At 36.6% G+C, this 13,175-nt stretch overlaps 1 protein-coding gene across 4 annotated transcripts in view; it reads right to left on the bottom strand.

Moving 5' to 3' along the window:
* ITGA9 (integrin subunit alpha 9) overlaps positions 1–13,175 on the bottom strand; it is a 588,311-nt gene that overhangs the window by 264,690 nt on the left and 310,446 nt on the right. For all 4 annotated transcript variants that reach the window (XM_087946920.1, XM_087946922.1, XM_087946923.1 and 1 more), the window contains exon 18: positions 8,581–8,731. In XM_087946920.1, coding sequence (XP_087803046.1) covers positions 8,581–8,731 — 151 coding nt within the window. The remainder of the gene's footprint in view (positions 1–8,580; positions 8,732–13,175) is intronic.

The raw sequence follows: 13,175 nt of genomic DNA, 5'->3' as shown, positions 1-13,175 counted from the left end.
CCTGATTTCATCTTTGAAGATTCTGGCTATCTGCTGATATTCTTGCCCTAGTTGTGTGTCCCTCTTTCCATTTTTTGTACTTGTCCTTTTTGTCTTTCAATGTGTCAGAGAAATCTTTGTGCAGCCATGCTGGTTTCTTCTTGGATTTCTTGTTTTTCTTTCTTGGCGGTATTGTGCTGGTCTGGGCTTTTATGATCATACTTTTCAGAGTTTCCCAAGCTTCTTGAGTTGTTTTCCTCTTAAGGATTTTCATCCAAGGAATCTTTCCCAAGTTCTTTCTGAGCTTGTTAAAATCAGCTCTTTAAAGTCTAGGACTCTGGTATCATTACTTGTGAATTCTAGTATGACATGACACTCTCACCCAAGGTTCCTGTGGTTTCAATTCCCTCTATCATGTCTTCTCTGTTTATAAGTATTAAGTCCAGTATGGCTGTCTAGTTCCCTGCTCTACTTTTGTCAAATAGGTTGGTCAGGAACCTATTTGATTTCTCACTTGGTGCAGAATTAGTCTTCCAATTGATATCAGGGTAATTGAAGTCCCCCCATTACTATTGTAATGTGTTTAAAATTAGCTCTTTTAAAATCTAAGACTCTGTGTCATTATGTTCCATTGCTTGTGTTTGTATTATGTTGAATTCTAGTGTGACATCGTCACTCTCACCCAAGGTTCCTACAGTTTCAAGTCACTCTATCACTTCTATATAATTAAAATAAATAAATTAAAAAAATATTATTCTTTGGAAAATATCAGCAAATGTGAGAATTGACCACAAAGTTATGTGCATTAGTAGGAGGTCTGTACCAGCCTTTTTAAAGCAGGAAAGTAATGTACTGAAAGCTGTTTATATTCTCAAATTTCAGATTACAACATGCCTAGAATAGAGATTATCATGCAGAACAGGCAAGCATGTCACTCTCCAGCTATGCTATTATTTTTTAAGATAATTTTAAATCAGGGAGAGGAGAGGAGAGGAGTCTACCTAGTCTTAGACCAATTCACTAATATTGGATAAGAGGCTGTACTAGTAGAAAAAATAAAAACTATCATTTCAATTTTAGTTTCTTCTGTGCCTCTTCAAACAAGATGAGGATCCTTTACTTTTTTGGGGGTGGGGGGAGAGGCAAAAAAAAAATCATCTGCATGTCACAACATCACAGCCTTTGCTTTAATTTGCCTGTGATCTACCAAAAACAAAAACCTTAAGTTAAACAAAAAGTAAACAAAAATTTCAAGACACCTGAGAAATGAATACATTTTCTTTATTGTATATAAAAGATGGTAAAACAATTACATTTCAGAACTGCTGTTTATTCCTTGAAAAAATAATATAGGCCATACAAAATGAAGTTGTTGTACTCTGTATACCAGGGGTGGGATGCTACCGGTTCAGCCTGATTCTATAGAACCAGTAGCTCTGAAGAGCAGCAGACACCGAACCAGTTCGGTGTCTGCTCCTCTGTTTGGCCCAGCCGCCCTTCCATGCTCTTGGCTGTCCTTTATTTCCAGCTTTTTCAACCTCAGCTGTGCTGCGCTGCGCTGTGCTGCTGTGAGGTTGAAAAAGCAAGAAATAGGAGAATTTTCAAATGCTGCGCACCCGCGTGCAGCGCTTGTCAGCTGTCTGGGCGGCACAGCTGAGGTTTTTAGGAAATGGTCTACATGCGCATGCAAAATGTACTCTCACCAGGGGTGGGATTCTACCTGCTGGAGAACTGGCAAATCGCACCACTGGCTGGCCCCACCCCACCCACTCACTCCTTACCTGGCATGTTTTATATAAAAAGAGCAACTTTTATCCAAAATCAGGCAAAGAAGGCAGGCAGATTGAGTTGCTAACAGAATCACAGATTCATTCAGAAATCTATCTATCTGCCATTGGCTAGCTCAGTCTGTCACACAAAATTTGCTTTCAAGCAAACTCATAAAATTAACTCACAACACACCATGTATGTAAATATTGAATTTTTTATATAAAAAAGCAACTTTTATCCAAAATCAGCCAAAGCAGGCAGATTGAGTTGCTCACAGAATCATTGAGTGATCTATCTATCTGTCATCGGCTAGCTCAGTCTCAAATTTGCTTGCCGTGAGTATGCACTGAATTTGCATGCAAGCAAACCTTCAGTCCTAAGGGAGGTTCGGCTCTGCTTAGCTAGAAAGCAAGAAATCCAACCATTTCCTGCTTCCTAGCTAATCTAAATCTCTGGGCACAGCAGAACAGTTGATGGTCAGAAAAAGGAAAAATAGCAACTTAGCAGACAAGTTTGCTGGGTAAGGAGTGAGTGGGCGGGGAGGGTTCCCACAGACCATGTGGGCTGAACAGCCTTGTGTTTCTGCACAGCCTAGATTAATTGCTTTAGGGGGGTGCTCTGGGGGTGAGATTTCTCTGAGGCCCACCAAAATTTCTCTGAGGCCCACCGGTTGGCGACCGCTGCTCTCACTCAATCGAAAATGTTAATAAACTTCAAACCTGAATATTTAAGAAATAAAAGTTAGGTCATGGCTTTTTTAGGAGAATATAAGTGCACAATTATTGGGCAACTATTAGTGTACAAAATTATTATGCAACTAAATGAAAAATGAAAATTTTCCCATCTCACTCATTTATTTTCATCTGTTAAAGTGAGAACAATAAACAACTCAAAATTTACAAATAAACATTTTTGACAGTTCAAGAAAAATCAGTGACCAATATAACCACCCTTCTTTTCAATAACTGTCATAAGCATTCCATTCATGGAGTCTGTCAGTTTCTTGATCTGTTGACTTTTTGTGCAGCAGTAACCACAGCCTCCCAGACACTGTTCAGAGAGGTATACTGTTTTCCTTCACCGTAAATCTCCCATTTAAGAAGGGTTCACAATTTCTCAATAGTTCAGGTGAGGAAGAGGGCCATGTCATTATTCTTTCATCTTACTGGCTAGCAACTCAGTGGAGTACTTGAATGCATGCGATGGAGCATTGTCTTGCATAAAAATCATGGTCTTCTTAAAAGATGGAGACTTAGTATATTCCAAGGTTTTTCTAAATAGGGCTATATAGCGGACTTGAAACGGAATTTGGAGGGTGAGTTCTAGCACTCTCCAAACACATATTTCTGCAGCCATGTGAAATATATATGATGAATTAATGCAGATACCATATAAAGTCAGGCATGGAAATCATAGACATTGTGTTTACATGTGAGAAATATTCAACCACAGAGGTAGTATTCAGCAGGTTCTGATCAGTTCTGGAGAACTGATAGGGGAAATTTTGAGTAGTTGGGGAGGTGGGGAGGGAATGCAATTTTGCAGTAACCTTCCCCCAGGAGTGGGGAGGGAATGGAGATTTTGCAGTATCCTTCCCCTGTCACGCCCACCAAGCCACACCATGCCCACCAAACCATGCCCACAGAACTGGTAGTAAAAAAAAATTGAATCCCACCACTGATTCAACAGCTAAGACAGAGCTACCTAATCTTCTGTAAACAAGATATAAGCTTCCTATGTAGATAGATAAAGGTGATGGGACTTTGCTAGCCATTGCCCTTTTCCTCTTAGTTTAGTAATTCAGCTAATTTTCCATGGGATTTGAGAAGCAGGCAAGATTAGTTAGAGATAATAGGATGTCAAGGAAATACTTTTCCTATTCCCAGCCACTAAGTGTCAAGAGGGCCTGAGTAGTCCAGAACGATATGGAGTGGCTGGTTTGTTTTTGTTGCCAGGGAAGTGGAGTGTTATTGTGGGTTTTTTTTTTTTGTATTGGTATTTTATCCTTGTAACGCAACCAGAATCACTGATGAGATTGAGTTGGGGGGGTGGGTATTTAAATGTCCTTAAATTATTAAATGAGAGGAAACCACATAAATCTCATCAAGAAGAAAAATAGTTTAGTTAACGTAGTGGCTGTAACCTTTCCTTTTAACAAGAAAATTGAATTATTTCAATCCCAAGGAACAATTTATTTAAAGAACACTGGAATGTTAATGGCACTTTAAAGAATATCCAGTGTCAACTAAAGGTTACATCCTTGACTTATTTACTGAGGATTTATTTCCATCTTCCTGTTACAAATTCTTATTTCTTCATGATCACAGACACACAGTACAGGATGTTCACATAGGCTTTTTCAGATATTGAGTTGGGAATAAAAGCACAGCTGTAGCTGAATACAACAAAGATGCAATGTGGTCAACACCTCTGAGAAAGGAATCTCAACGACTCTATAAAGATCTTCATTCCCCATCCCCAGAATAAAAAAAACATGTACATTTTCACAAAACTAAAGGTGCAGACAAAAAAGAAGGAATTTGATGGCAAGGGACAACTTCTGTCACATTTTCAGTAAAATAATTACTAATTAGATCTTGAAAGAATGCAGTAATGGGAACTTCTAATATCTATCTAGCTTAATATACATAATGTAGGTAATATGATGTAGTAATATATATTTAGGAATGGTAATGTCCTATGAAGCAGGGTTGTATGGAATCCAAGAAGTTACAAAATAAAATCTGCATTACCTAAATTAAATTACTATATTTAATAGATTTAACAGAGTTGGAAGAGATCTTGTAGGTCATCTAGTCCAATCTTCTCAAGCAGAAGACCTACACCATTTCTGACAGGTGGCAGTCCAGTCTCTTCTTGAAAGCCTCCAGTCATAAAGCTCCCACAACTTCTAAAGGCAAGCTGTTCCATTGGTTGATTGTTCTCACTGTCAGTAAATTCTGCTATCATGTCTCCCCTGGTCATTCCCTTCACTAGACTAGCTATGCCCAGTCCCTGTAACCGTTCTTCATATATTTTAGATTCCAGTCCCCTAATCATCTTGGTTGCTCTTCTCTGCACTCTTTCTAGAGTCTCAACATCTTTTTTATAGTGTGCTGACCAAAACTGGATGCAGTATTCTAGGTATGATCTTATTAAGGCTTAATAGAATGATATTGGTACCTCACTTGATCTTGATTGAATCTCTCTGTTAATGCAATTTAGGATTGCTTTTACTTTTTTGGCCACCGTCGCACACTATTGACTCATATTTAATTGGTTGTCCAATAAGACTCCAAAATCCCTCTCACAGTTACTGCTATTAAGCCTGGTTTCACCCAGTCTATATTTGTAAACTTTTGTTTTTTCTTGCCTAAGTGCAAGACTTTACTTTTCTCTACATTGAATTTCATTTTGTTAGATAGGGTTAGATTTAATTACTATATTTACTATATTGGAAAAAATGTAAGCAGAAAATCTAACACCTTTGATGAATTTGTTGTTATGAGCCACCCGGAGGTGTTTAAGATGGGAGGACATGCTAATCTTTTAAATAAATAAATGACAAATAAATGTCTAGTAAAGATTTTTCAGTATTTGACTTAAGTAAGCATTCTTAGAACTACTGTTTCTATTGGCAATTATTTATTGAGAGAGATTTATCCAGACCATCAAAATAGAAGGAAGAATTAGAATACAAGGATAGAAGAAAAAAAACAAATGTTTAAGGTGATAAATGATAAAATAAATGTTACACCATAAAGATAGAAGCTCCAATGTTTTCGTATGAACCCTGTCACATGATAAAATATGGAACCTCTGTTGAGATGCTTAATTTATGAAAGAAAGAAAGAAGAAAGATCTTTTAATTAGTACAATAAATAAATATTGACTAAAGGGAGCCACTTTGGTCAAGTGGTTAAAGCAACTGTCTAGAAAGTGGGAAGACCATGAGTTCTAGTCCCACATTAATCATGAAAGCCAGCTAGGTGACCTTGAGCTAGTCATTCTCCCTCAGCCCAACCCATTTCACAGGATTGTTCTTGTTGGCAAAATAGGAAAAGGAAAGTATGTTGGAAATGTTCATCACCTTGAGTTATTTGTAAAAATAATAAAGGTGGGATATAAGAAATAAATACTGTAGGTGGAGCTGACATTGCAGCGATACGACGTGCTTTTCCGGAGCTCAGGGGCATCAAAATCCCATCTTTTTGGCGGTCCAGCTGGACCTAAATCATCCCAGAGGGGAGATAATTGAAGAAGGCACACTCCATCGATCCCACGGAATCCACAAGTTCCCTGGTTGATCCAGAGAAAGCCGTCAAAGCCGACAGCAAGGAAAAGCAGCCATTGTGAACCTCTACAAAGCTAGGACAGCTACCGGAAGAAAGAGAACTGGAAAGAAAGTATGATTGTTCTGGATAAGAAATTTAAACCAAATCAATTATTGGAGAAAGAGCACCCCTTGGGAAAGTGGGGTGAAGGAGAGGCTAAAAGAGAAAGATGGAAGTGGGTTTCCCTCCACTCCACCTATGTAAGCGGAGAGGAAAGGTTGTTTTAAAAAACCAATTGAATGAGGAAGCAATTAATCATGGACTTCCTGAAAGAAATTTGGTATTGAAGCTGGACTGGACAGGCTGGGATAATTAAAAATCCCATCTGTTTGGTGGTCCAGCTGGACTGGACAGGCTGGATAGTATTAAAATTGAAAATTAGATTTATGTTTTTCTCGTTTTCAACTATAAAATGCAGAAAGATAAAGAACTATACTTTATATTGAGATAACATAAGGAAGAGAAAAGAGAAAACAGAGCAACAGTGCCACCTGAAGGTTGAATTGAAAATTGAAGACTGAAGACTGAAAAGAGAAAAGGCTAATGTGACTACATGGGAATAGAAAGATAACAGAGTTATTTTGTCAGAAAGTGAAAGGCAAAGAGTGGAACACTGAGACTTTTATTTTGAACAGTGTAGGTCTTGGAACTAGAAAATAAATCAGACAACTGAGAAATGAACACTAAAAGGGTTCCCTTTCTCTTGGATTACTTTTTTCTTTTTTCTGGTGCCTTTGAGTTTGCTCTGTGAAATCTCTTTTTTCTGGAAATACAATAATAGAGTATTGAAGGCTGAGTGCTGGTGGGCCAATCTGGATTACAACTTGTTATTTACGGGGCGGATTTTTCATCCTTCTTTTTTCCTGTTTTTTTCCAATGGTTACTTTCTGTATTGATTATTTCTGTATTGACTACTCTATTTAAAATTTGGATTAAGGTAAGAAGAACCTGAAGAAAAAAGAACTCTGGATGGGAATGGGAGCTGATATTTGTACCCCTTTCTTGGATTACAATTGAATTTTTTTCTGGTTGGAAATATAATAATTGAGGATTGATTACTATAAACGTTGGTGGGCCAATTTGGATTACAACTTGCTACTTTCCCCTTTTTTTCTTTTTTCTTCTCCTTTTTTGTTTCTCTTTTTTCTATTATCAATAAAATTTTGGATTAAGGTAAGAAGAACCTGAAGCAAAAGAAATTTGGACTTAGACTGGAATTTATTTCATTTTTTTTTTTTGTATTACAATTGAGCTGTAAGGGCAACCTATGGTGGATTATAAAAATAAATATTTCAAAATGAAGAAGACAATGTCTGCACCATCTTCAGCATCCTCCTCTGCTACTTCAAGCCCTGCTGGACAGAGGACCCTGAAGACTATGTTACAGCAAGAGAAAGCCAGCTCAATGCAAGCAGAGATTAAAGCAATGATATAAGCAGTTCATGAGGATTTGAAGGAACAAATGGGGAGAGTAGAAGAGAAAGTAGGGAAAATAGAAGATAAAGCAGAGAACATTCAACAAATGATGGTGAAAAATGAAGAATGTATGCAAAAAGTAGAAGCAAGAGTAGATTTAACAGAAAAATGGGTGGGAGAGCTTATAGACTTACATTGGCTGACCAAAATAAAGAAAATAAAGAAAAACCAATAATTTCATTAGAAATGGACCAGGCAGATTTTACTTGAGATTTCAAAACATGGAGGAAGAAAAGGGAGATTATGGCAGAGATACTGGCCAGGGCCTGGAGGTGACTAAAGAAAAAATGTTGGCTGATATTGACAAAATATTTAGAGTACACATTAGATGTGCGATGAGAAATAAATTGCCTAGAGAGGTACATGTGAGATTTATTTAAAAAGCCATAAAAACAAAAATCCTGCAGAGAGCGAGAAATGACCCTTTGAAATATAGAGGGAAAGGAATAACAGTGTTAAAATAAATCCCGAGAAGAGTTAGAGACTTGAGACCATAAATATTATGACACAAGATATCTGTACCCAGATGACACTATGTTTAAAGAAAAGATGGAATGTTTGTAAAAATAAAATTTAAAAAAAGAAATAAATACTGAATCACTGTTATGCTGATCAGTGCTATAATTTTATGTTACTTCAACTTAAATTAGGAATTCTGCATAACTAAGGTACTATGTGGGAAGACTTTTTGAGGTTCCTGCCTATATATGACCAATTTCAAACATTATTAACATTAAAGAATTTCTACAAACAACCAGACAATTTGGTTATATTTTGTTTTTTACTTTCATAACAAAATACTTCAGACAAAACGCTTCAGAAATAAAAGATTTCTATTTAGCCTTTTTCTGTTTAGAAGAGTTCATTTAAAATTAAGGGAAAAATCAATCAAAATAAATCCAGGCTCTCTTGACTATCTCCTATTACTACCATACAAGTGGAGAATTCTAATTTTAATTACTTCATTTTAACAACAATAAAAATGATGAACTTGCCTGTCTGATATACTGATTGTGCCTACCTTTTGCCACATTTTGATAAAGAAAAGCTCTCTGGAAAAGTTGAAAGCGATGTTTGTGTCATAAGCATCATCCCCAATGTTAGCAATGGTGACGTTCAGCGAGATGTTCTTCACAGCTCCCAAAGCCAGATAAGGAGCCCTGTTATCAACACTGCAGAAAAAGAGCAGCAAATTAACACTTGGCTATTCATTCTTCTGTTTTTTTTTTTTTTTACAGTGGAATAAATATGAAATAAGAGCCAAAAAAAAATATCTTCTGTTACCAGGTGACAAATGGAAACAAAAGAAGAATAGTCTCCTCCTAGACTATCATTGTGGACTAAGCCAAAAGTATTATTTCAGGACACTTTGCAGATCAGAGATTTTATTTTATTCTTTTCAGTTTCAGTTCTTTGCTGGTGTGATTCTTCATGAAAATGAATGAGGTTAGAATGGGATAATACCACAGTGCTTTGTTTTGTTTTAAGTAAGAAAGCATATGCTACAAGAAAATCCCTGGAAGTATTCTACATTTTTTTTAAATTACATTTCTTATATTGACAGGATATTAGATTAGATCAGTCATAAGGATTTAATAAATATATGTAAGTTCAGAAACTAGTCATGTGTTGGAAATCATTGCATGTGAAATGTGATCATTGATATCTTCATTACAAGACTGAGAAATGTGTTTACATTTTATATTTATGGAAATACAATGAATAAACAACCATGTTACCATGGTACCTGGGTTTTTCCAGCAACCAGAAAGAAGTCTAATCTTCCTGGTAGCTGTCACATAGGTAATTGTTCCATACCCTAGATTTGTTCCACCTAGTGGTAGGGCTCAAACTCCACCACAAATATCAGAAATCTAATTGTTTAAAAATTCTGAATTAGACTCTATTGTTTTCTGAGAATGTAGAATGTCATCAAAATAATGCAGTTTACAAAATATTTGGAATAAATGGGGGACAGAACAAAGACTGTCCATACTATGATCTCGTCACTTCAATGTGTTCTTTAAATACCTTTGATGTGATTCTTAAATTTATTTATTTATGTGACTGAATAACAGCTACAACAGATTAACAGAGTTGAAAGGCACCTTGTAGGTCATCTAGTCCAACCTTTCACCCAAGCAGGAGACCCTACATAATTTCTGATAAATGGCAGTGCAGTCTCTTCTTGAGACTGAAAAGTTACAAATGGAAAAATTTGTAAGCTGTCATTCTTCAGAATAGACTGCAATAATAAAAGTCCGGCTCTTCAATTCAGCCATAGACAGATGGTTTGGAATGTGAAACAAGATCAGAAAATGAATCAATTTAACAAGAATGCAGTAGAATAGAATAGAACAGAATAGGATAGGATAGGATAGGATAGGATAGGATAGGATAGGATAGGATAGGATAGGATAGGATAGAATAGAATAGAATAGAATAGAATAGAATAGAATAGAATAGAATAGAATAGAATTCTTTATTGGCCAAATGTGATTGGACACACAAGGAATTTGTCTTTCGTGCATATGCTCTCAGTGTACATAAGAAAAAAATAAAATACATTCATCAAGAATCAAGAATAGTAATACAGTGACACAGGTTTAATACCATTGCATTAATGTGAATATCTGACAATAAAAATCAGATTACCTAGGGCTGCCAACCCTGCTGGAACTATTAAATAGGCAACCACTGCCAGTACTATAATCTAAGAAAAGCAGTCTTCTAAAATATTCTGCATTATCCATAGTCAGATATTTTTAAAGTAGCAAATGGAAAGTGAGATGCCATTTATTTATTGTTGGCTTGCTTACATCATATTAAGTCCACCATATTTCTTAAGGACTTATGGCAGTTTATATAGTACAAAACTATGTTTTATGAAAAACATGCCAAGGTGTGGAACAAATGCTAAAATATTAAAACTTGCTAAAACTCTAATTCTCCTCTTCATACAATTATTATCTCTGGGACTATGACATTAAAATATATATAAAAGAGCTATTTTTCACAGTCTTTCTAAATATTAGGAGACAGATCTCCACGGTGAATCTATGCCCAAAGGTTAAAGTCATAACATGGGTTTCTATTTCCTCTAATGAAATTTACACTGGAGAGAAACCCTACAAGGGATTATGGACTGAATAGCTACTGTAGGTTCTATTTGGAGCTGACAGGCCAGGCAAAACAATAGTTCATACATTCATCACCTCTTGGCTAGTTCACTGCAATGTGCTCTCCATGAAGCTGCTTACCATGGTCATTCAGAAACTATAGATATTTTCTTAGCTGCAATTCACACTTAACAATGTTTATTATTATTTATTTATTGTTTGTCAAACATGTACAAGATAAAAAGTATAGGTATGAAGACAAACATGAACAAAGGAAGTAAATACAGATAAATGGGGACAGTAGGAACACTGGTGCGCTTATGCATGCTCCCTTTAAGGACCTCTTAAAAATGGGGTGAGGTCCACAGGAGACAGTTTGAGGTTGAAGCTGTGAGGGGTTGAGGCTGTAACAACGGGGTCGGGTAGGGTGTTCCGGGCGTTGACTACTCTATTGCTTAGGTTGCATTTTCTGCAATCGAGTTTGGAGTGGTTTACCTTGAGTTTGTATTGGTTGTTTGCCCGTGTATTATTGTGATTGAAGCTGAAGAAGTTGTTGATGGGCAAGATGTTATAGCAGACAATTTTGTGAAGTATGATTAGATTGGACTGCAGGCGACACAGTTCCAGATTGTCCAAGCCCAAAATTTCAAGACTGGAGGCACAGGGAATACTATTGTGAGTAGAGGAGTGGAATACTCTTCACAAGAAATACCTCTGAACCCACTCAATCATGTTAATGTCCAATATACAGTGTGGGTTCCAGGTGGACGAGCTATATTCAAAAAATGGTCTGGCAAAGGTTTTGTATGCCCTAGTTAGAAATTAAATGTTACCGGAGAAGAAGCCTCGCAAAAAAAGGTAAACAACTCTTAATACCTTTTTGGCAATGCTGTTATAATGAGCTCTGGGGCTTTATTTTATTTATTTATTTGGTTTGTCAATTGCTTACAAGATAATAGGTATAAGTAAAAACATAGTTATGTATACATGGATACATATAAGAAAAATAAAAAAATATATAAAAGAAACAATAGGACAGGGACGGTAGGCACATTGGTGCACTTATGCATGCCCCCTACAGACCTCTTAGGAAAGGGGTGAGGTCAATAGTAGACAGTCTAAGGTTAAAGTTTTTGGGGTTTGGGGAAGAAACCACAGAGTCAGGTAGAGTATTCCAGACATTGACCACTCTGTTGCTGAAGTCGTATTTCCTGCAATCAAGTTTGGTGTGATTAACCTTGAGTTTGTATCTATTGTTTGCTCTAGTGTTGTTATGGTTGAAGCTGAAGTATTCATTGACAGGTAGGACATTGCAATATATGATTTAATATACTATACTTAGATCGGACCGAAGGCTGCGTAGTTCTAGATATTCTAGATCTAGAATTTCAAGTCTGGTGGCATAAGGTATTCTGCAATGAGTAGAGGAATGGAGAACTCTTCTTGTGAAATATTTCTGGACTTTCTCAACTGTGTTAATATCAGATACATAATGTGGGTTCCAGACTGATGAGCTGCATTTGAGTATTGGTCTAGCAAATGTTTTGTATGCTATAGTAGTGTAATATTTCCAGAGAAAAAGCAATGTAAGATTTGGTTAACAACTCTTAATGCCTTTTTGGCTATGTAGTTACAGTGGGCTCTAGCACTTAGATCATTAGAGATGAGTACTCCAAGATCCTTGACAGAGTTTGGATCATCAACAAGGTCTTGACTTTTCAGCCTGTATTTTATTTTCTGATATATATTTTTTGCCAATATGTAGGGCAGAGCATTTATTTGTTGAGATTTGAAGATGCTATTTGTTTGACCATTCCGATACATAGTCTCGAGGTCTTTTTGAAGGGTAGCAGTATTGTCTGTGGTGTTGAATAGCTTTACATCATCAGCGAAGAGAACGCAGTTGCTCTTAATATGGTCACAGAGGTCATTTATGTAGAGTATGAAGAGAACTGGTCCTAAAACACTGCCTTGGGGGACATCACTGTTGACAGGTACAGAATTTGATAGGACGCTCCCAATTTTGACCATTTGTTGTCTGTTTGACAGGAATGCTTCTATCCAGTTATGCAGGTGTCCAGAGATGCCATAAGATTTTAGTTTTAGGAGTAGTTTGTTATGTACCACTGAATCAAAGGCTTTACAGAAGTCTAGGTAAATTGCATCTATTGCTTTGCCCTGATCAAGTTGTGTAGTCCGTATGTTTTTGCAGTGTAAGAGTTGCAGATTACAGGATAGTTTTTTTCTGAAACCAAATTGTTTATTAGAGAGGAAGTTGTTTGTCTCTAAGTGGAAAATGATGGATTTGTTAATAATTGATTCCATGACTTTATAGGTGATGCAGCATAAAGCGATTGGTCTGTAATTTTCAACTAGGCTGGGGTCTCTCTTTTTGAAGATGGGGTTGACCATGGCTTGTGACCATAGTTTTGGCAAGGAGTTGGTCCTGAAAGATTTTTCAAAGATTAAGCTTAGAGGTTCGGCTATGGCAGTGGAT

Source organism: Notechis scutatus, chromosome Z (genome assembly GCF_049901735.1).
Source record: "Notechis scutatus isolate UNSWTSFEM ecotype Mainland chromosome Z, rNotScu1.2, whole genome shotgun sequence".
In the NCBI taxonomy this organism is placed as follows: domain Eukaryota; kingdom Metazoa; phylum Chordata; class Lepidosauria; order Squamata; family Elapidae; genus Notechis; species Notechis scutatus.
The sequence above is the reverse complement of the archived record's forward strand: the minus strand, read 5'-3'. Positions and strand labels throughout refer to the sequence as shown.